The following is a 23,993-nucleotide window of genomic DNA, read 5'->3' on the forward strand; positions in this document are numbered from 1 at the left end:
ACCAGTGTTTCGTTGAGTTACGCGAGATCAAATCAAATAGAGTTAGCTGCTAGCCTTATCTCGTATAACAATACAATTTGTTGGTATCGCACTCGTTGCTTTACCCTTAAGCGAAACTGATTTTTTCTTAACCGTCAGCAATTGACCCTGGAAAGCAACAGGCGGACGTGTAACCTGGTGTAGCTGCTTAATAGTGGGCCTTTCTACTCCAGGGCCGTCAGCGACGGGCCCATTACTGACAGCTGCGCATATTAAAACCGAATTTCTGCTGCTCCGACCAGGAGATGTAGTTTTATTAATGAGATGATATCTTTTTTAAAAAGCAAGCAAAAAATTCGAATTGGGACCCTAGCACTCACGAGCTCGAAAGGGCAGGGCCTTTTAGGTGGTTATCACCGCAAAGAGCGATTACAAACCCAGATGTGTGGGTGGAAGGAATTACGAAAAAGCTCTTCTGGACAATGGAAAAAAGTATATTTGAGAAAAAGTTTCAAAGCGTTCCCACCGTTCACGTGCTCTTCCATGGACGCGAAGCATGGAAAATTCGACATTGTTCCATTTGTCTATCGCTAGCGTTCCCAGATTTCATTCCGCAATGTCCAGAAACAGAAGTGACAGACATTTAGCGGCACACGTCTAGTTATTACCGAACATTGCTTTATGTGCCGTGCGGTGCTTGAAACGAGCTACCACCAGCGTTTCTGCAACAGACGACATCCACCGATGAATCGCCACCACACTTTCTCGCTACCGATTGGCCTAGACGTCACGAGCCACTGCAGAGAGGGCAGGGCACTTTGCCGTCGAGCCGACTTTCACAACAGAAGAAGCATCGCATCGTGCATGACATCGTGGCATACTCGGGACGCATGCGCAAGCGCTGTTTATTTAGCAGAATAATTCTTGGTACATGGTTGTGACTTTGGCGGCCCCAAGATCAAACTGCCCATGTTCTGACGTGCCGGCGGTGCGACTGCTGGTGATAGACGCCGCCAAACCCGAGACTCTGGCACAGTTTGGTGCAATTTCATTCGATATTATCAGGATGGCACAGTAAATCCAATTTGGTGCACTTTGGCGCAGTTTGCGCAGGAGTGGAATCACTGCAGTCGAATAAATTTCATATGCGTTCACACTTTTTGTACACACTTTACAGTAATCTGTTAATGAAAATAAAACTCAGTCGTATGTGTGAGTCCACAAAACAAACTAAGAATGGTAGACTTTGCTTGTAACACGAGGCTGATAATTGGGCTTTTGTTTGGCACTTTTTCATGCCGTCACATCCAGAGCAGGCACCCCCTTTCAGAAAGTTGAAATTACTGGCAAATTGAAGGGGGGAGGGGGGCACTTTCTCCGAACGGCATCAAAATTCAATATGGCATCAGCAAAGTTTGCATGTCAGAAAAAAAGTGGACTTCCTCAGAAGTCTTCTCCCTTTCGTTCATGGCATGGCGCATTACGACGGCTCACAAATACAAGAAATGCAATCGCAATGTGATCAGACCGCGGGAATCATGGCACGGAAGCGTCTCCAATGATGAGCCAATGCAACAACTCTAAGCAACAAGCGCAGATCTCAGAGGCCCTACTTTTTACTGCATACGTCGTCATAAGCACCATCTTGAAACACAGATCTCGAAGACCATACTTTTGGTCGTGGAACGCTGAAAATTCTCATGGATGTCTTGCGCTAAGTTTAGGGTGCAATCATTATGTGGGGGGGGGAAAAAAAAAATCAAATTTTGACAAATTTCAGATGCAGGCTCTTTGAGATCTAGCTGATAAGCAGGACTGGATGGGATTCATGCAGGCCAGTGTTACGTGGGTGTGCGGTGCATGACCGGGGTGCAGAGTGAGATGAGAGGGAGGGGGGGGGACGCGCTCCTGGAACAGCGTGGAAATTTTGAAATTGGCAGTGAAATTGGAGGAGGCGCTAGCTCGGGTGGGAGCACTTCCTCGGAATTTTACTTCACGGTATGTATCTGCTCATTCCATCAACAATAAACTGTTGCAAGTCATCACTGTGTGTGTGTCTTTCTCTCTTGTCCATTTCTTTTTTGTGCTGTGTTTGTGTTATAATGGATTACCAATACGCCCACGCTTCCATCTTAAATCGCTCCTTTGATGGCACATTACAACTTCCAGTGTGCACACAAAATTCGGGCTCAGTGTGTGATTTCGATCTATAGATGAAGCTTATGTGAATATGTGGGCCAAAAATTACTGCACTTCATGCATCAAGGATTCATACTGTCATGTCAAAAACAGCAAGAACACTTGCACTCTTCTTCACAATGCTGTCATCAGGTATGCAGCAAGCAGGCTCAGCAGGTAATTGCTTGTTTCTCGATCACGAAAATGTTCTCACAAATTGTTTATTGCTAATTGAGAGTAAAATAAGATCTCAAATAGAGTAAAAAAGTATGTTATTTCTGTACAAGGGTTCTTCACTGATCTAGTTCTTTTACGTTCATTATGGTAAAACAGCGCAGACATTGGGATGTGTGGGAAAAAGAAGTCTTTGGTCGTCCGTTCTCAATTGATGTTCATCAGCTTACGTTTGGTTTTCAGCTGCAATAATGAAAGGTGGCACCACGCATACTGCATGCACGCTCTTTTAAGTATAACCCATTCGTTGCCGCCTGCCGTGCGCACATGTGGACCATCCATTTTTCTAGTTTTTTCATCACAAATGTATGCGCGTGCCCCAGGCCCACTATTCTTTGAAATGTGAACACCCAGGCAAAGTTTTGCAGGCACTATATATAAAAGCACATTTATTTACACTTGAGAAACCTCCAGGTTTTATGCTGCGACATTCGTGAAGCCACAGGCACTTCATGAGTAAGAAAGTTTGAAGCATTCAGGAATGTGCAGAGCGGCACCGTACTTCTCGCATTCCCAACGCCTTTAGACTTCTCTTTCCTTTAGCCTTACTAACTTGCCATTGCCATGATGAGCTCTCCTTAACATGCTTTGGAGGGATATGGCACAAGAAATCAAGTCATTCGGTCGCTTCAAAGCGCATCCACTGGATGCCACCATTACTTCTGCTGCTGGAGATGATCACGAAAATAAGAAAAAACACAGAAAAGTGCATTCAAAGCAGCACAGGTAACTGCTGTCATCTATCGACAACACATCCAGCAACGTTTAGATGAGCTGGCAAGTGCTGCCATTCATAAACATCCATCAACAGGAAGTATCTAATGTGTCTACCCAGCAATTTACAGTCTTCTACAACTTTGCCCCTGCAGGTGTGCTCGTCGATTCGCCAGCTTTGGCAGCGAATGGGTTAAACCTTTTCCTACTGTGAAAAAAGAAGTAAATTGTACCAAATTTACCAGAATTTTTTTTTCCACTTAATTTGTAGAACCATTTTTTTTTTCTGAATAAAACGGTACCACGATTTAAATTCAATGGGGTTCTTTTATTTCGCTACATGCACAAAAAAAAAAAAAAGATAGCTCGAAGATGGCTTCATCACATCGCAATACAATGAAAGATGGCAATAAATGAAAGCCGAGACACAAATGGCACAACATGGACAAGTGTGGCCATCTAGCGTCAAGAAAAACAGCCATGATGAGTACAGTTGTCACTGGTTCCACGTGGGACCAATTTTTGTTCATGACAAGTATAGTCGTCACCGGTCATTTTGGTAGAAAATCTCATGACGACTATACTGTCAGCGAGAGGGAAAGGGTTAAGTGTGTGAGTTGATCACTTGTCTCATACGGAGTTCACTATAACAGTACTCACCGCTGCATCTTGTTGCCTCCCAGACAACATGTAGGCCTTGCCAATGCAATGCATGCTAGCTCTCTTAGCCCCTTGCGACCTAAACATCTTGGCAGATATAGCTTCATATTGAGTTAACTGATAGTGCTTCAAAATGCGCAACTTGAATCTAGCTACCACCTGTCAGTGAAGCTGATGCACAAAGCTGGTCTGTATCATGTAGCACTCGCATAGCTTGGCGAGACTGCGGTGCACAAACATGAATTTAAGCACTGTTGTGCACATAGCAAAAGCTGTGCTACAATAATCATTTTGGGAATATATTCTTACAATGCATCTTGAGTTGACAAAATGCTTAGGGGTCTTTTAATTAAAAATAGAAAAGGCAAGTAAAAAAACAGACAAGATCTAGCTCCCAGCAAAAACTATTGCTTCTTTCATAGTTTCATCAGCAAAACACACTGAAGTTACCTGGTAATCGGTAACGAAGGCACCCTTGGTCAGTCGGGGCCTCTTGGAGGTGGAGCTGGGACTATCATGCAGCATCAGTGGCATCTTGCGCTTTACAGTAATGTTACGGTTGGCCTGCACCATGGTGATAAGAAACTGGATGAGCTTCTCAACAATCTGCTGCTGCTTTTTGTGCTTCTGGCGCAGCCGAGCCACTTCCCGCCAGAGAGCCTCATTTTCTTTTTTCATGTCGGAAAGCAACTGGTCCATTTGCTCTTGGCGTTCGTGCATGTTGCCTGCATTGGTTAATAGTTCTTTGAGGACTTCACTGTGAGCCTGTCCATCTTCAGGACCGTGAGCCCCAGCCCTGCTCGATGGCACCTGCAAAAGCATTTGACAGTTAATGTTAGTTCATGATCAACTCATCTATAATGGAGGGGGCTACTTCAAGTGCACTGATGATAGCCAAGGTTAGAGATGTTGAAACTGATGAAATTATCAATGTAACTATGCATCATCATTATGACAACCAATACATTGCTCATGAAGCATGAAATAATTCAAATAGAAAACATAACAGTGCTATTTTCATTCTCTTTGTCAAAACGTGAGAAGCATGTCATGTTACAACAGCAATAGTCGCACCCTATGCATTGCTGATGCATGCCCGCTTATGATTATGTCAAAGTTGTCCTTGACACATAATGAACTATTTGTTGTGTTGTGATTGTATTCACCAGTTCCGGTTTCTCAAATGTTCTGTGAGAATGCCAGGAGGCGCCGTTCTGGCATTCATGTTTCAACAGGTGACGTGTAAATAAACGCAGTGTGTGAAGAGTACTCTTGGAGTGCGGATGTTTCGTTCTTCTTCGGCGCTTCGCGCCAAACTGCGTGTTCGTGGCTGGACGGCGTCCCTGCCGGCCGCATCAGTCACCTCCGGTCTTCCTCGACTGCTGCTGCGCCGGGACTTGCCACACACTACACAGCAATGGCGGCAAGCACTTGTAAGAACCACATTTCATTCTCGGTGTTCTTTTTCTGCCTTGCAACGAACCCGCACAGTTAAGCCTACACGCTCTTTGTTCTCGGCATGGCGGCTGCGGCGTCTTGAGGAGATTCTACTGCCGTCCCTTTCTTCTTTCCGGCCTTCATCGCTTCACTTTCTTCTTCTTCGACATGGCATCTCCCATTTTCCCACCTTTGTTTCTTTCTTCGACCGGGGACCCTCCAATTCTGTGGTCGGATTGGAAATTAATCTTTCAGGCTTACGCCGACACTGCCGGTGAGGACGCCACCAAGCCCAAGCGTCGCAAAGCCCTTCTCCTAAATGCATTAGGCCATGCCGGACTAAAGCTTTTCTATACTCTTAACGCCACCAACGCATCTGCGTCTACGCCGGCGTTGGATATGTTTCAGGACGGCGTCGCTCTTTTCAACGGGCATTTCAAAGACGCCTCGTGCGACTATATCGCAAGGCTCAAATTTCAAGAAAGGCGACAATTTCGGGGCGAGCCTGTCACCAATTTCATTACTTCCCCTCGAACGCTCCCCGCGTCGTGCGGCTTCAGCGCGCTCGAGAATGACATGCTTCGGCATCAGTTGTTTACCGGCATAGCGTCGCAAAACGTGCACTGCCGGATTTTGCAGAAAGGCGCGTCCATTTCCTTTTCTGAAGCTATTGCAATTGCCTGGGAATATGAGCTCCTTCGCTCACAGTTGGAGCAGTTCGTTCCGCACTCAGTGCAGCAGCTTTCCGCTGCGGGGGCCCAAGGCGGCGGTTCTTTGTTTCACAGGACGCGTCAACATGGCGGCCCTTCTTCGTCTCGGCGCGGCGATCAACATGGCCGCCCGTCTCCAGTCTTTCCGTGGCGGCCAACATGGCAGCCCCTCCGCTTCGCGGGGGCGAGGAAGCCGTCAAAATGGCGACCCCATGCCGCCAAATTCAGTCTTTCCGGATCAACATTGAGCTTTGAGCTCGCGTCCGCAATTTTTTTCGCAAAGTTCAACCAATCGGCTCGGCATTTAGCCAATTTTGCACAGTGTCCCGCAACGAACCGCACTTGTCTTGCGTGCGGAAAAATCGGACATTTTCAGTCTGTCTGCAATTGTTGTCCTGCAAATCTTCATCAACCAGTTTCTTCAGCTGCTCCTTCGAGCACTGGCCAGACCAATATGGTCACGGTTTTAAACGTGGATGGTCTCCACTTAGCTCCGGAACCCCGCGTCGTGGCTTCTGTAGAGCGTGTTCTTTTGTCTTTTTTTGGTTGATACCGGTGCTTCAGCATCTTTACTTAGTACCGAAGATTTTTCAAATAATTTTCCTGGGATTCGCTTGGCGAAATCGAACCTTCGTCTTCAGAATTATTCTCGGCAGGTCATTCCCAACTGCGGACAGTTCGTAGCTAACATTTTTTACGGTGACACCAACGCTCCGGTCTTGCTCCACGTCACTCCGCGTGGTCCATCCCTTCTTGGCCGTGACGCAATTCGTGCTTTGGGCATCAACATCTGCGGTGCCACGATGTCCTGCTTTCCCTCGGGAACCGGTGTGACTTTGCCCGCAACTACAGCAGTGACTCTTTGCTCTCCTTCCGAGCCGGCTGCTACTTCCCCTGCAGTTCCTCCTCCTGTGTATGCTCCGGCTGCACCTTCTCCGTGTGTACAGCCTCCTACAGCGCCTGCATCTTCTACATGTGCTCCGCCCGTGCGTGTGCTTCCATCGACGCTGCCAGTTTTGCCCCTGTGTGGTGAATCTGTGTCTCCGACGGATGCCACTACCGTGTTCCCAGCCAGTGCTTCCATTGTGCATCCGACAGTTCCCCCTCCGCGAGTGCCTCCCTGTACCAACAAAACTTTTCTTCAAGGGGGGGGGAGGCCTTCCCAGCTCGTCGAGCTGGATCAAAGATGGAGCATCGGCCTGCAGCTCGGGCTACGAACTCGTCTGAGGAGGCAACGCAATCACCGTCTCTCACCATTCTGAGTGTTTCAACACTCAGTCCAGGTGGCATAACACGGCCACCTAGTTCTTCAAAAAAGCGCCGCTCTCAGCGGAAGCATCAGAAGCCGCGTCGATTTGAGGATTATGTCACCTAGTTCAGTGTCATAGCAGGTTCTTTAATCATGTATCATTACTGTGCTGTGTGCAGTGTTCAGTGCATTATAAACAATATGTGGACTGACTTTTCCGTGTGCATTTTTGGCAATGTGTATTGCAGTGTTCAATGCCTTAAGACATGAACTGACTTCCGTGTGCATTATCATGTATCATTTCTGTGTGCAGTGTTTCAGTGCTTCATAAACTGACTTTCTTTTGAGGGGGGGATGGTTATTGTGTTGTGATTGTATTCACCAGTTCCGGTTTCTCAATTATTCTGTGAGAATGCCAGGGAGCGCCGCTCTGGCATTCATGTTTCAACAGGCGACGTGTAAATAAATGCAGTGTGTGAAGAGTACTCTTTGAGTGCGGACGTTCGTTCTTCTTCGGCGCTTCCCGCAAACCGCGTGTTCGTGGCTGGACGGCGTCCCCGCCGGCGCGTCGGTCATCGCCGGTCTTCCTCTACTGCTGCTGCGCCGGGAGTGCCACCCACAACACAGCACTATTTGCATAAATATAGCACAAAAGAATGAAAAAGACTGTTCTCTATCCAAGAATATTCACCCAAGGTCTAACAGAACAATTTGCTTGCATTCAACCCCTTCACTTTTACTACCACCAATTCTGTACACCACCCTCTTTACTCTTAGAGCTAATTCAGTGATAAATGCTATCGAATGACAAAAAATGTTTCCTGTCATTAGGAACAACATGCCACATTTACATGGCTATCACCATGAAACACCTTCCATCACAGGCAGTCATTTTATCTTAAATATAGCTTCATTTCTTGGAACAACTCACCTCACATTCACAAGGATGGGATCTGTATTGGTTCATGTCTAACTCCCATTCTAAGCGACATATTTTTAGACAACTTCGGATGTACCAACAAGCCCGCATTAACACTTCATATCAGTTCATATTTTTAGCCAAGACTGACAAAATGATTGCTGCTCGTTTGTCCACAACCGATACCTTAAAGGTATTTGGGTATGTCGATGACTACCCATTGTAACCAGCAAGTCTGATGACACATCCTCATGGGTTCATAGCATTTTATCCGTTTTCAACACTTCGCTTCATCCCCTTTCATTGACACATGAATTACCCATGCAGGACACAATCAAGTGTTTAAATCTAACCGAGTTTTAACCCTGTCATGACTTGCTGGCGCTACCAGCCACATAGTGACAAATCCATCCTCCTATTTCAATCAGCCCATTCCAAGGAAGGGATCATTAACAGCTGTTTCTGCAATGCATGTGCATTCATAAGATGGCTTTCAGTCTGAAAATGCAGTCACTAACGTTGTCTGATGTCGCCTACCCTCTTCATGTACAGACTTGTGTAGTCGAGTCTGTGCTGAGAAGTTTGCAGCCCCATGCTTCTGATACGCAACTTCATTCAGGCAGTGGAAAGAATACAGGATCCCTTATCTTTGCAATCTGTCCCACAATCTTAAAAAGACAGGTGTATGTTCCAAAGCTAAGGTATAGCCTTCTCCACTCCATGCAAACTTAGAACCGCCGGCACAATCTTGTACACATTCTCTGATAGAACGGAACGCAATGTCACGAGAGAATGAGAGGGAGCAAACAGCCAATAGGCTGTTTGCTCCCTCTCATTTTGCTGTCAGGAGTCCTTTAATGTCTTGATTAGGTGCTAGGTGGTGTTGCAATTTTTCGAGACGTTTGGATGGGGGGGGGGGGCTGGTTGTTAGATTAAGCCAGACGCAAAGCAGGCAAATTAGATTCTCTGGTGCGAGCGCTTACGTTTCGATTCAATCCGAGTCTTCCAGAGACCGTTCTTTATTTGTTCCATTGGACGGAACGGTGTCCCCGTCCATTCTGTGCCCATTCTTTGCCTAGCAGACGACAAAATGATTAACAGCACTGCTTTTTCCGGTTGCTGTTCTCACATCTGACCGTCAGACGAGCCTCGACGAATCCCGTGCTGTGCAATAGAACGTTCTACAGTCGAACCCACTTACAACGATCCCACGTATAACGATCTATCAGTTATAATGACCATATTTGTGTGCACTTACAATTTTCCAATGCTAACCATTGAAGCTGCGTCCACATATAGCGAACATTTTTCAAAGCCTCCTACTTTTACAACGAACACTTCATACACGGTCGCAGTAAAAATATGGCGCATACGAAGCGAAAAAAAGCTAAAACAGGCCTTGTAAAGCGTGAGAGGGGGGCGTGCTCGCGCGTGTCCCGCTCCAGTTTACTCGTGACGAAGATATCCCTGATCGGCAAGCACCGCAAGCAGACTTTGGACGCTGCGAGCCAGGTCGCTCACTTTCCAGCCTTTTTCTTCAGTGGCAGAATGGCAGTGAGGGAAAAAAGAAAAGGAGGCAGCATGAAGCCTTACGGTCAGCTTTCGCACGGTAACCTTTCCTGACGCTGTTCTCTGCAGCTACAACCGCCTACGATGAACCAAACAATGCCTTGGAACGCAAGAAGGCATAAATGCAAAAAGCGATAACCACGATAACTTTCCATTGCATAAAGGTTCACTGCATCCCTAAACTCGTCCACGCCACAATGTGCCACAAAAAGTCGTCCGTCTTTTCGGTAACAGCAGAGACCGGTCGATCGGTGATAACGATTTCAACGCGATTGCGGCGATGCCTTTGTGGCGATGCCTTTGTTATCTACCATCTACCGTGCAGAAGCAATGTAACTTAGAAGGGTAGCGGCTTGGGCTAGTTGGTAGGTCTTGACAATTATTATAGCGCAAAGCAAGACAAAGACTTTAGCACTCGTCTTTGTGTACCTTTTGTCTTCGTCTTGCTTTGCGCTATAATAATTGTAATTGCAGAAGCGAGTGTGGGTCGATAAGCTACGCGTAGATTCTCTGTCACCGCCAGACTTGCGCCAGGGTTGCTCCATGTGCCACTGTTGTGCTTGATCATCATGCTTCATCGTCATGAGTGCTCTGGGTGGAAAAACTTTCGCTACTCATTCACAACAGCATTCAAGAGGGCTGCCAATGCTTTTCTCTATGACAAAAAAACGAACAACTGTGTGGCAGGACACGTACTTGGAGCTTCTCAATGGGTGGTGTAGCAGTGGTGACTGCAGTGTGACCGAAGTTTCAAGTAACGTCAAGCACTAGGGGTTTTGTGGGCTGAAGCCTCGACGCTTTCTGGAGCTTGCTACACATGTGAACAAACCATGCAATCGGTCTCTGTTGGTGAAACGCTGAATTTTCACTCAATAACTCCGCGTCTTCACTTTGGAAACGGGAATACTGAGGATGCACTTGAAGGCCGGCAGGGTCTGGGCATCGAAGTTCATGAAGAGGGCTGGCTTGACAATGATGAGCGAAAACATGTAGTCAGTCCAGCAACGACTTCAAATAAATTTCCATTAAGGAACGTGCTTGCTTTTTCTTTTATGCGCAATTTTGGGGGGTCGACGTACATTCAAGTCGACTTACAGTTGTGTAAATACGGTAGTTTGTGTCTGAGATGTGGTCTCGATATAATGAATAGCTGTAATAAAAAACACAGCTCAGTTTGTCAGCTGTATTGAAAATGTGGTTTATAATATTCCGCTTTCGTGCGGTAAGATGTACGCAGGTCAGATGAGCCAATGCCTAAATGATCGGCTCCATGATCATGCAAATAATGTGAAAAATGCTCGTGGTGGTTGCTCACTGATTCATTGCATTAGCTGTGGTTGCAAGCCTTCTTTCAATGCATGTACTGTATTAGTTCATAAGGATTGTGACCAGCTCACACACGAAATTATAGAGCCAAATCTCGTTTTAGGCCTTGGCCCAGACTGTGTGAGCAGTCCGTCACTGCTACTGTCTGATAAGGCAATCGAATTCCTAAGAAGGTGATTTATGCCATCACGTGACATCACTTATATGTGTTTGTGTTCTCTCGCACCTTAAAAGCATTATGAACGTTCACCAACTAGCCCAACAAAAAGTTCTCTTAAAACTTAAATGTACATTAGCCACTGTTTTATCAAATAAAGGTTGTTGTAAGTTAGCGCTCTTTCTGTACTGAATTCTTGTGCTCTGGCACTATTTATCATCCTTCATTATGATGTACAGGGGTGGTCAAAAGTTCCCAGGCCGCAACGCCCGGCCGTGGAGCAGCGGCTCGCTACTATCGGGGCGCTGTCATCGCAATCACGCCTTGGCGCACGCTGGCGTCCAGCGTGTGCATGGAAAGGGAGGGGATGGTGTATCCCTCTCTCTCTCTTTGTTTCTCTACTTCATAAGGAACCTAGGTATAAACTACTACTGTGCAGCACTGCTTATTCCACTAAGATGTTCCAACTAACCCCAACACAAGCTCTTCTGAATACCTTTCGGGCTCCGACCAAGCTCCTATGCAGCGAAATGGCCTGCGAAGACGGCTGATAGAACCACCGCAGTGCCAATGGAAAGTTAAACGCACGATATTTTCCAGGAAGCCGATAAGCACGGTAATGTATATGGTGCCTAGCTAAATGTGGCCACAATAATGATGCGTCAGTTTTCCAGAAGACTGCCGCCTCGCTACACGCTGCACAGTAGTAAAACATCGACGAACGGACAGTGAGGGAACACGACGCACCAAGTTTATACGTCGCTTTCTTATCAAAGAGAGCAAGAAATAGAGAGGGGTGCCCCTCCCCCTTCACGCACACGCTCGACGCCAGCGTGCGCCAAGGTGTGATTGCGATGAGAGCGCCCCGATAGCAGCGAGCTGCTGCTCCTCAGCCGGGCGTTGCGGCCTGGGAACTTTTGACCACCCCTGTACATACAGGCCTAATATGCTGCTGTAATGAACTCCTCATGTGATACGAGAAGGGCTTTCTCATTACAGGACTGTTCTGATATAGGGCGGTGCGTGTGATGTCACTTATGGTTTTATAAGATGGTTGTTCACAGTTTGCTTTTACCATCACTAAATATGTTAGGCTGACATATGTCCTTTGGAGATGAAGAGACCACTCACTTGACTCAACATAGAGGTTCTTTATAGGATTGATTCCGATGACACCAGTCGCAAGGTGGATACGAAGATTATGAACAAGGTACAATATGCTGAGGGCACTCAATGCAATGAACTGGTACACTACAGCACCATACTCAAGGTGTGAGCATAACAGACTCTCATACAAACCCAGAAGGCATCTCCACGTCGTACGCGCCAAGATTTTCAGTAGATTCATCTTTGGAGGTATTTTCTTATCAGATGTTTCAGATAAGGAATGAGTGTTAGTTTTGAACCTAAAATCATGCCTAACAATTATTGCTCAGAGCTCAGATAGATGTTTGCCACTGATATCGATACTGGGATCCGGTACCATACCAGTCTTCTTTGAAAAAAGAACACAGTCACTCTTTAGAGCATTAACTTGAATATATTCTCATATCTGTCCACTTATGCTGTTTGTTAAAGGGACATAAATCATTGTTGGGGTTTCATGTCCCAAAACCACGATATGATTATGAGGGGTGGCATAGTTGAGGGCTCCAGAAATTTCGACCACCTGGGGTTCTTTATCGTTTAAAGGAGTACTGACACGATTTTGAGACATCGCAAAAGGGACATTTTCTGTTTCTTTGGTGTGCACTGTTAACGCTGTCCACACACCGGTGTCGGAGAACACGTGTAAAATATTTTAATTTGACTTTGAAGTTTTCGTCGCTGAGCATCTGCAAGCCAGCCCCACTGCAATGGACATTATCCCGACGAGTCAAGACAGTTCCCCCGAGTTTGCGAATTCTGCGTCCTGCATGCAGCCTAAATCGCAGAAATCACCGTCAGGGTAACTGGACGACAGTTCACTCATCGTTGTTTATGTGCACCACGAGCAGATGACCAATTTGCCTCTAGTACGTCGCGAGTTTCTGTATCCCTGTGACGTCATACTGACATGAAACGTCACTGAGAAGCCGACCCCTCGATATCGAAACCGAAAGTGTCTTTTTAATGTAGTGGTAATTAAAATATATACGATGCATTCCCAGGCATCACAATACTCGTTTTAGGTTTCTCGACACCAGTATTTTTATTTAGAGCAATAATCGGAAAATTTTTAAAATCCGTGTCAGTACTCCTTTAAGTACATGGGCCCCTAGCATTTCGCCTCCATCGAAATGAGGCCGCGGCAGGTGGGATTCGATTCCGCAACCTTCGGTTCAGCAGTGTTAAAAGGACATTAAAGGTAAATAACATATAATGTCAGTGATAGGTCAATGTTTCAAAATCTCTAAAACATCAATATTATGCACAGAAGCACTTTAGTAGCTGAGAAATTAAGGTGTAACATATTCTTTCAGAGTGTGCATGTTCTATACACGCACAATATTGAACCCAGCAGCCAACACTACGTGCCACCCTGTAGAGCTACATGGGCTGTTCATATACTCTGCATGTAGCAGACGGCACTGCACATTCACTAGAGCCCTAGTGTGCAACTTACTAGAGCACATGGGTCTGAGTGGAGTGGACTCTAAATGCTAAGCTGAGCTTTGTATTACTGGCGGTCATGACAGAGCAAGTGACAAAAGAAAAACTAATAGCATTTACCTTTCGCTTGATGAGACCAAGTAGACATTCTTGACCACGGACAAAGAAGTCATGAAAAAACTCTATCTCCTCTCGCTCTGTCCTCAATCCCTGGTCTATGTTTGCCACTTTGCGAAAGCCATCTGGGGATTAAAAAACAAAGTTAGAGGGGGCATAAAAGTAGTTTTATCCTCACCTAATGTGTGCACTGATGCGTGCAACAAATTTAGATTCGGAAACAGCGGAAACTGACCTAACATAACTGCAATTCAAAGATTCTGCAAACACATTGGATCGTAACCCGGCAAACATTCATTCAGAATATTCTATAGACAATTTTCATCATGCTCTTGTGGTCGCTGTTGCATGCTGAATCATGCAGTGATGTGCAAATCGGTTGTCTCAGGCAGCCTCTGCTGCCTCTGTTTGCATGGGCAATGCATAACACTGGTGCAGAGCAGCAAGCTGCCATTTGTCACTCACAATTAGTACTGCACAAATGGCATGCAACCTTGGCCAAAGCTTTAGAAAATTAGTAAACATTGCATAATAATCCTTCTGAGCTCTTAACAACTTATCAAAATGGTGTGTTCTGAAGTTTGGCAGCCGTATACAGAAAAAAATATTTGATATTGCTTAACACTTGTTTACATTGCTGCTCCTTCCAAAGCACACAGCTTTGAACATTCTTACATGACATACAAACTACTCGTTAGTTGGTGTATTCCCTGAGTGCATTAATAAATAGGGGACTGTAAGACTGAATGCAATGACGGAAGTGGCTTTTGGTGTTTTGAAGCTTATTTTTGAGCAGAAAAAGTTATTTGGAGCTAGCAAACCACTTTTTGGAGCAATTAATTGTTGACACACAGCTAGCAAACTGTGCATGTAATTACTATGACAGAGAATGGAAGACTATGTGTGGAAAAAATATATTTGCATTTACCATTTCATCACCAACCTTTGCACTTTCTTCTTTCAACTACAGAATGAGTGTTTTTAAGTACTGTATGCTTCCTGCTGCTGATGCGTCATCCACATATCATAAGTTGGTTAGCTTTGTTCCTTCAATTTTCACTTCTAGATCCCAGTTCTTGAAGTCGCAGTTTCTAAGTACATAATCTGTATATAAGTTGAATAAGGATGGTGAAAGAATATATTCTTGCATGACTTCTGTTCGAACTTAAACCAAGCTGTGTTACTGATTTGAGGGGTGTTACTGATCTTAAAGAGTACTGCCAAAAAATTTTACGCCTTGTTCTTTCTGTTGCAGTAAGTAGCTAACAACCAGCTCATCACAGCTGAAAACCTCATTTGCTCGAGCATGTGACAGTTAATTATTTGGAGGCACTTTTATAGAGCCCAGTCGCAGTTTCTGTTTGAAAGAGTGCCGAGAGAGGTGGCACCCAGCGGGGTTTCTGTATAAACACAGCTGGCCATGTGAGCACATAAAACATTGACAGACTCATGCACGTGAGCACCACGCTGACAACCGCGGCAGAGAGCATGCACAAGCAACACATGGCAGCCAGCACTAAGTCATGACGCAGGTAGTTGTTGGTTGTTCACATTAAAACCACGTTGGTGTTGATGTCGTGCCAAGTTGGTGTTGATGTCGTGAAGTGGTCCGTCTCTTGTGCAGCTGCACAGCACATACTTAAAGGGACACTAAAGAGAAACAATGAATTGGTTTAGATTGATAAAGTGTGCTCGGAGAACTCTTGTGTAGCTTATTTCACCACCATAGGTTTATTATTAGAGGAGAAAACCAAGTTCAAAGTTTCATTTTCAAATTTCAAGCTGAACTTTGTAATTCGTGACGTAAAAGATTTCAGAGAGCATTTAACGTATTTTGGCACCATTGGCTCGACGAAATTTTCCCAAACTCGTTATGTCAAGTCTCTGGCCCCCTCAGAGAACAATGTACTTCGATTTAACCGATTAGGAACTACGTAGGCCCAAACAGGCGCCGTCAAAAATATGTGACGTCACGGCAAATGGTGCAGGAATTCCAAGGTGGCGTCACCACCTGTATTTTATTTTTGCGCGTTCTCTTGCTTATTAAGCGTCTTCTCACAGCAAGCGGGGTGTTTTTGGTATCGTGGAAGACTACTTTACTAATACGAGAAAAATCGTTTTGCTCTTTAGTGTCCCTTTAAAATGTGATTTCAAATATGTCCTAGGCCATATTAAGCGTTGATATTTTGTTGATGTGTGTGTGTCCACACAAATTTATCCTTAAAAATTTTGTGTCAGTATCCCTTTAAAAATACTTCCTGTCTGGTGTATGGGTTTCTTAGTAGAATTACAGGCTGTTCAGGAAAAAAACCAGCGAGGCTGCTTTTTCTCTAAACAACAACAACAAAAAAAGATAGTAAAGTTATGATAACAGGTAAAGTACAGAGCAGTAAGATAAACGACCTCATAAATGTTGAACACATTTTCCTAGGATGCTGAATAGACACTGACAGCAACTCTACAAAAGGAACACAGCAAAGATTAGTACTAGGAATGAGAGCAATTGGTGGACTTTCAAACGTTATGAAAGACAAAGATGTCAGCTGCAACACTAATTCGTCTCATAAACGTGCTGGCTATTCCTGCGGTAATGTTTGGTGGGGACCATGTTATGCTAGCCACACACATACAACAGTGCAGCTGCAGCTCTCTGTGCATGGCTAAAAGGTCACTTGATCTCTGCAGGCATATTTCCAATAATTCGGACTCTAGTTAGCCTAAATATGCCTTGTGCTTCCACCACTAGCAACAATTTTGTAAATATATGTTCTGAGTAACTGAAACAAAGTGCTTTGGCATTCATTCCATGAATGAATGGGCATGCTTGCTGATGCTTTGAATCCAACTAGAAGGGTGAATCTCCCAGCATCGTTGACACATGTATTACTAAGGCAACGGTCAACATGGTCACTCAAGGTACATTATTAATGAAGTTAGATTTCCAGTATGAGTTCTTCTGCATGTTATCAGTCTCAATCAACATGGCAAACATTTTTATGGGTTAATGAAGCAAGTGTAATAGCCATCGTTCGGCGAAAGAATTACGATAAGGCCACTACTAGCGTGCTTCAATTGTGGTTACGCAGTTGCGGTGCTATAATTCACAGATTTCAGTGTAACTTCATCATCATTATTAAAGGACTCCCATTACTTCAAACTCTCTGTGATCTCCTTGGTGCTAGTACATGGGCAGAAGGCAAGCAGTTTGTATTCAACAAAAGTGACAACATTATTACAAGAGTGCTTCAAATGCCTTTTAAACAAATGTCCTTAGACTGAAATAAAACTGTGCTGCTGCCCTGTTCTTCACAGGCGATACACAGCCTATCCGAAGCTTTCCCATTCACATTTGACAATGAGTACTTGTGCCATCGTCAACAAAATAAGCGAGCACAAATAAAATAAATGTACTGTGCGAGTTTTACCAGTTGCTATAAGAAAAATCATTAAAAAAACTAAGGCATTTCTCAGTGTCAGGGCTCAAGAAGCAAGTTTGGCCTACCGGCACAAATGGCAGGCACTTACGGGCTTAACAGTGCGAAGATATAACATTTCACACTGCTAAGCCAGTAAAAAAACATAAACATGGGTTGCATATTATTGCCAGCAACTGCGACAGAATGCAGGCTGGAATGGCAATATACTTGACAACTGCGGCGAATCCCATTATCCTCAGGATGATTTTGATAAAACTCACTTTGGCACAACTGGCAAAGCTGTACCCAACAATGATATGTCATCATCATACCCAATTGTGATTACAATGAGTGGCATAAGTTTGATACTTACACATGTTAAGCTGCCTGATAAAACTTGCCATGTTGCTGTGCTTGAAGTAGAGTGGCAAAAGGTCCTTGGCGAACTGTATTTGGTTGTGTATAATAAAGCTCCGGCCAGTCTGCACATACACAAAAACGTTTTCCATGGATTTGGGTTGTAGGCATTCAAAGGGCAACTCCCGAGACTCTCATTACCTAAAAACTTGTAAAGTTCCATGGAGCACATGATTCATGGATGCAAAACGGTGACAGTTGCCTTTACAACTTACAGTAGCAGAAAGCTTTAGGTAGGGGACCCCCAAGCGTTGGGGCATGCAAACTGCGGGGCAAACAAAAGAATGCAAAGGGTTAGGGGGCCCCAATGCTTGGGGCCTCCTAACCCAGCAAGAACAATAATACCTGGGGTGTTCAATGTTTTGAAGCAGCACAGTATGCCAAGTTGCACTGTAATGGAAAGCTGTATCTCTCCTCTTCTGGCCACATCTTTTTTTTTTTAGTTCGCATATAAATTAAGCACATGAGCATGTTTCCACACTGCCACCAAAGGAATGCAGACGTTGCAGAGACTGTCTCAATCCACCATCTCGCACTCAGCAATTTGATGAGCAATGCTAAGGTCACAATTAATGCCCATATTAAGTACACCCTACATGGCAGCGCCCATCAGGTAGAGGCATTTTTATTGTTACTACTGCGTGCTGCAGATACACCATAAGAGATGCTCAGTGCCTTTCAAGCGGAAAGAAAACACCACAAGTTCTGGGGAATTATTGCAGTGTGAAGCACTATGTGAATAGTTGCACAAGACACCAACACGTGCATAGCTGGTGGGGCCCATTCATCCATGGCAAAGTCATTCAGTGGGTAAATGGAGAGAAAGTCCTGAGCATTACCTTTCCATAACAGGCAGTGCTTGGTGCATACATGGACAGACCTTTAAAGTCATGAAATGGGAATTTCAGGCAGCCAGCCACAAGAGTGGGCCTATCCTACAGATAGTGCAATACTAAACTGCACTTTAGTGGTGCGCCCAACCACAAGACTAGGGAAAGCAGGCATGCTTCCTGGGTCTCCTTGCGCTCTTAATCGAGTAAATGCCTGTGTATAATCTATGCTTCCACATCTGAGCTCTCTGCCAGAACTGTGCTAAAAGATGCTTTGGTAGTTTACCTTGTGCTATAGAAGGTGTCACAAGATTTGGTGAAACGAATAGTAAGCAGTCACACAGATGGCCCTATCGTGTGGAGGTTTTCTAAAAGGGCTCCTTACTCGGCCCTATCTCAAATTTTGCTTAATCAGTGGAAGTTGTAAGGTCCCATCTGGGGAGTGTTTCACAGAAAGAATTTTTTGCAAATTGTTTCTTTACAGGACACATTAAGAAAATTTGAACTGTCTGGTTACCAAGCTTCCAGGGGACGAGCTTCACTACCAGACCTGACACTCTCCCTCTTAAGACGTGGCTACCATTCACAAGCGGCTTATTTCCTTAACATAGCGGTGGCCAAGTGGTCAGAGCGTCTGCCTCCAATGCGGAAGGTACTGGGTTCGATTCCCAGTGCTGCCTGCACCCACCAGTTTTTCTAATGGGGAGAGAGGTACCCCGGCCTGGCGCTTGGCGTTGTAGGTACTTCTTTCTCGAGAAGGTGGCCTCTCCTTTCCGCTCTGTTCTTTTCCTCCCCTTTCCCCTCCACCCAACAACGCTGAGCCATGCAATGCTTATGCGCGATGGAAATTCAAACAGTGTAAAATCAAATGCAGACTAAATAAAGATCAAATGGACACAGCACAGCCACTGGCACTCAACTAAATTTTTTATTGAAAACGCAACACTATTCACCTCGAGATATTTGAGTGGCGCCATCTCGCGTGTGACGTCAGAGGGAGGACTCGGGTTCCGCTCTTCGCATGCACGCTCGCTACATGAAGGCTGCGTGACACTGCCAGCAAGTCTGTCCTACTTGAGTTATTGAAACATCAGTGGGCAAGTTCACAGAACAACTTGTACTTAATGTTCAAGCAAAATGCCCCACGAAATGTAGTGGAGTTGCCATCAGGAGCACGTTCAGTGTCGATTGCTGCTGGTGTCATCTGCTAGCTATCAATGTGTACAGCTGAATGAATGGCGATGATTTCTTTTGGCGACAGTTGTGTCGAGTGTACTGGACATAAACACATTCTTGCGTTGCAAGCAAACTTATTACAAAGGCTACCTTTTCACAACACTGTTCTAAGAGGACAATAGTTAGCTCGCATGGTTTAAATTATTTGAATTGCGTGAAGATAGCTCCTAAAATTAGTTCGCATACTTCAGCACACCGAGCGTGCGATTCCCCTCATGAGCGATGCCATTACTCCGAGGCGCCCACATAAGAAAATGCAGCTGAGGAAGGAACCGCATCAAAACGATATTGCTCGCCTCTTGGGGAAGATGTGAAAATGGTTTCGGTTCTGATTTTAGCTTTGCTTGCTTTTCTGCGCCGCTTCTATTCTTATGTCCAGTACACTGGTCGCAGGGTTAGAAAGGGATATAGGCAACAGGCTCCAATGGGAAACTGCTTGCGGAATGTTTCTCTCAAGCTATATGTGGCTAAGCGTTTGACGTGGGAAAAAAAGTAGACAAAAGGCTGACAGATCAGCTGATTATGTATGCCAAAAACTTAGGAAAGCATGAACTTTGTGCAATGTTCGTGAGAAAAGTGCATCTGTAAATCGTTTTTATGGAAGTTTCTATGCTAGATGCCCTCTTTCCGAATCCTGCCATGAAAAAGGTTGTTATAAATATCACCATTCAAAATTCTACTACCCAAACAGAAATATAGCTTAGAAGGTTTCAGTGGAAAGTACCTCTATTAGCATTTCACCTGTTCTATACATGTTTGCCACATGCTTTCCTGTAGAGAATAGGGTTGCCACCTGCCCAATTTTAGACCGGCCCGACCGGTTTTTTTATGCAGCGGGCCGGTTGCCTGTCCGCACCTAAGACCGGCCATCATTTGGCAGTTTTTTGGCCATGGTATCGCAATTATTTATTCTTTTTTTTTTTCTCCATTTTACCTCGCACATTTAGCAACTTCGAAGATACTAAATATTTCTCGTCAGTCCCTAAAATTCAGGCAATTATCAACCAATTGCAATCTTGTGCCCATGAAAACACGAAGTAATTGACCCCTGCAGTTATACCGATCATTTAAAGGGGTACTGACACACTTTTTCGATGGCGAGTTTACTCTGCCATACAAATCTCCTGTACACAGAGACAGCGCTGAGCAAGTGTAAAGCTCAGCAAGTGCTATTTTATTTTGATATTAAGGTCAATTTTCCCATGGCGCACCTACCAACATCGACACTAGCATGACGTCAGGCTACAGTACTAATCTTGACTTCACACTTCTGACTAGGCAAACAATGTTACAATACATGAAATTGCATGTGAAATACTGAACACCGAGTCTTCTTTTTTTCACCATAAGTTCAACCACCTGTACATGTGCCCCCGCTTCCCTCCCCCCAGAGAGCAGTTTTTTTTTTTTCTTCTAGTGGTAAGGTGGCAACCCTAGGAGAGAATAGAGAAAAGGCCAATAAATGGCCTCATGATGTATCGAGGTTCTTAAGTGAACATGCAGCTTGCACAACTTGGTGTTTCAACACCAAATTCTGCCAATATGTATGCAAAAAATGCATTTTCAATTGTCTGTAAAGGAATTATAGGTTAAAGGCCTTTAGTGCAGAATGAAATGTTGCTGTATCAAATTGAAACAAGTCGTGTATATGGTCCAAACATACAAGGAAAATAAAAAGTCAGGAGCCTATGCCTTATCAGAAAAATGGGGGCAAGTGAAGCTTGGCATGTGTGTGCCTGACGTACTAATTTTCTTTCTATCGCACTGCGCAATGCTCCCTCCTAAATTTTTCCTTCCTCCATGCTGGAAATTGGGCCTTCACCCACGTGCTTAGCAAGCACAACACTTCTGTTTCTACACGCAATAACAATCGTAATGCGTTCATATCCAGGCAACAATGAAATGTGGCAATGTGAAATGACAAGTCGCTTCAATAAAAGATAACATTGCCATATCCGAAACGGCTGACGGCCGACAAGCCCACGATTGAAAGAGCATCAATTACTAGAAAATGGCACATACAAATATGCATGCGACCGGCGCACCTGCGAGGGCTGCATTTCTGCACAGTCGCCGGGTTTTTCGCGTACTATGCCGTTGCCGAAATCTGTAACTCGTAACAAGCTTCGCTTGAACGTCAGAATATGATTACGAGGCACGCTGTAATAGATGACTTCGCATTAATTTTGACCTTTTGAGGTTCTATTTGAAAATCACACTCTTGATCGCATGCGGGGGCCCCGAGAGACGGCGTGGCGAGACAAGTGCGTCAACGTATTTTTCTTTTTTTTTTATATATGTACGATTTCTCTACGACTCTGTTTGTCCAAAATTTTGCAGGACCAAATAGAGAAAAGTGTCACGAGCGGCGTATCCCCAAAATTTCATTCGCACTTGGTTGAACGGCGTGAATGATCTGGGCAACATGATTATTGGATTGGTGTGGAAAAACAAAAGGGTGGTTAAAGAAAAAGTGACATGCACCAGGCATAATCAAAACAGAGGGAAAGGGTGTGCCAGAATGGCTCGTGCTGCTTTATTATTACGCCACAATGCAGGTCACGTTTACGGCGCAGTATAGCTCGAACAGTGCAGTGAAACAAGCAAGGCAGAGACTCCGCAGCGAATCAAGCGCTTCAGAATACATGATCCGCTCGCGAAGCGCGATTGTAACGAGCGGTTAGTACATACATGCACACTGTTCGGTTGCCGGCTAACTTCAATTGACGAAATAATTTGGTGCACTAATAAACTCTGTTCTGTAAACGGGTGACAAACGCTAGCAGATCCGTTCTACGAGCGTCTGATGCGATGACAGTCACAGCTTAACATGGTAGCATTCCAAATAGGAAAAAGCTTCGTTTTGGAATTACCTAGCCCTAACCGATCAACAGCGAGGAGTGAGACATACCGAGCTCCAGCTGATCAAGTCGTTGCATTTCTCGTCTTCGACAAGCTTCCATAGTTTAACTAAAAATGCGGGTACGTTACTGATGCCAACTTCTGTGGTATGCATCGCCGAGCTGTGAGCTACTTATATTACGGTTCTGCAAAATGCGACACTCATTGGCACGGTATATATCAGTATATATTGTAGTTTCGCCGTTTCGCCTTCGCCGTTTCGCCAAACACGGTTGCTAGCACATCCACCCTTTTGGTCGGTCTTTAGCGAAGTCTAAGACCACTAAGAATATGAGCAGTGGCAGGCAGTGGTACCTCTATGGTGGTACTACAAGTTAGGACGTACTTTCATGTAAGGCGCCCGCCAGCATTTTACTTGCTACGATGTTCGAATGATAAATGAATGTTTAAAGTCCAGAAACATATGGAAGGTACTTCACGTCTAGTATGAAAAGGTTCAGCGCTTGACAGTCACATCGTTTCTTTCAGGTTGGCTGTTTTATTAGGGAGGGGTACTGCAAAATGGTGTTGCTGAGGTGTGTAAGAATGAGGAAACTGTGTTATAGAATGTTCAGTTCGTTTAGTCTAAACCGTTTGTTCTTGCTGCATATGCGATGATCCCGGCTGGAATACGAGCCACACTTTATCATTTCTCCATGAACGCTTCCGCAGCTTCCCAACTGCTCCACTGACGAGTCCATCGAGTACGTCAACGTTCCGCACAAGCGGGAATGTCCAATATGTAACCTTATTTGGCGAGCAGGTTCTCTGCCTTTTCCAGCCCTTCTCGTATTTGGTGATGAGTGTTGTGCGATCGTCCCCTGGTTTCTCCTGGTCAAGGGAGCGTTTCGAAGACGAGACGTCTTGGACGGATAGAATCTTATACAGTTAACGATATAACGAACTTCAATATAACGAAAATCTCGATATAACGAAGTATTTCACTTTCCACAACTTTGTCTGTAGAACATGCATTTTTTGAACCTCAATATAACGAAGCGTGTTTATCCGTGATTTTTTATATAACGAATAAGTTCCAATGCTGCCGCACAGGAAGACCGGCCGAGGAAATAAACTGAAACTTCTGCTGGGGCCAGTGGTAATGGTTGAGTAATTCGTCGCCTTGCTATTACGCGATTAGACCGCAGGTCCTTTTGTGTGTGTGTGTGTGTGTGTGTGTGTGTGTGTGTGTGTGTGTGTGTGTGTGTGTGTGTGTGTGGCGTGTGATCACGGTTATCATAAAGTCCCTAGATTTTAAATATAGGGACTTTAGGTTATCAATTTTGTGCGTTCATCGAAGCGAGTGGAGAGCAAGTGATTAGGTCTCGATAAACATGCTAGCATCGGCGTCG

General features: G+C 44.9%; 1 protein-coding gene across 2 annotated transcripts in view; it reads right to left on the bottom strand.

The window, feature by feature from the left end:
* LOC119372469 (heat shock factor protein 1) overlaps positions 1 to 22,841 on the bottom strand; it is a 65,385-nt gene extending 42,544 nt beyond the window's left edge. For both annotated transcript variants that reach the window (XM_037642950.2, XM_037642942.2), the window contains exons 1-4: positions 22,652 to 22,841; positions 17,631 to 17,739; positions 13,845 to 13,966; positions 4,216 to 4,575 (exon numbers count right to left, since the gene is read on the bottom strand). In XM_037642950.2, the coding sequence (XP_037498878.1) occupies positions 4,216 to 4,575; positions 13,845 to 13,966; positions 17,631 to 17,739; positions 22,652 to 22,756 (696 nt within the window). In that variant the 5' untranslated portion in view covers positions 22,757 to 22,841. The remainder of the gene's footprint in view (positions 1 to 4,215; positions 4,576 to 13,844; positions 13,967 to 17,630; positions 17,740 to 22,651) is intronic.
* Between the last annotated feature and the right edge of the window lie 1,152 nt (positions 22,842 to 23,993).

Source organism: Rhipicephalus sanguineus, chromosome 1 (genome assembly GCF_013339695.2).
Source record: "Rhipicephalus sanguineus isolate Rsan-2018 chromosome 1, BIME_Rsan_1.4, whole genome shotgun sequence".
NCBI classification, from domain to species: Eukaryota; Metazoa; Arthropoda; class Arachnida; order Ixodida; family Ixodidae; genus Rhipicephalus; species Rhipicephalus sanguineus.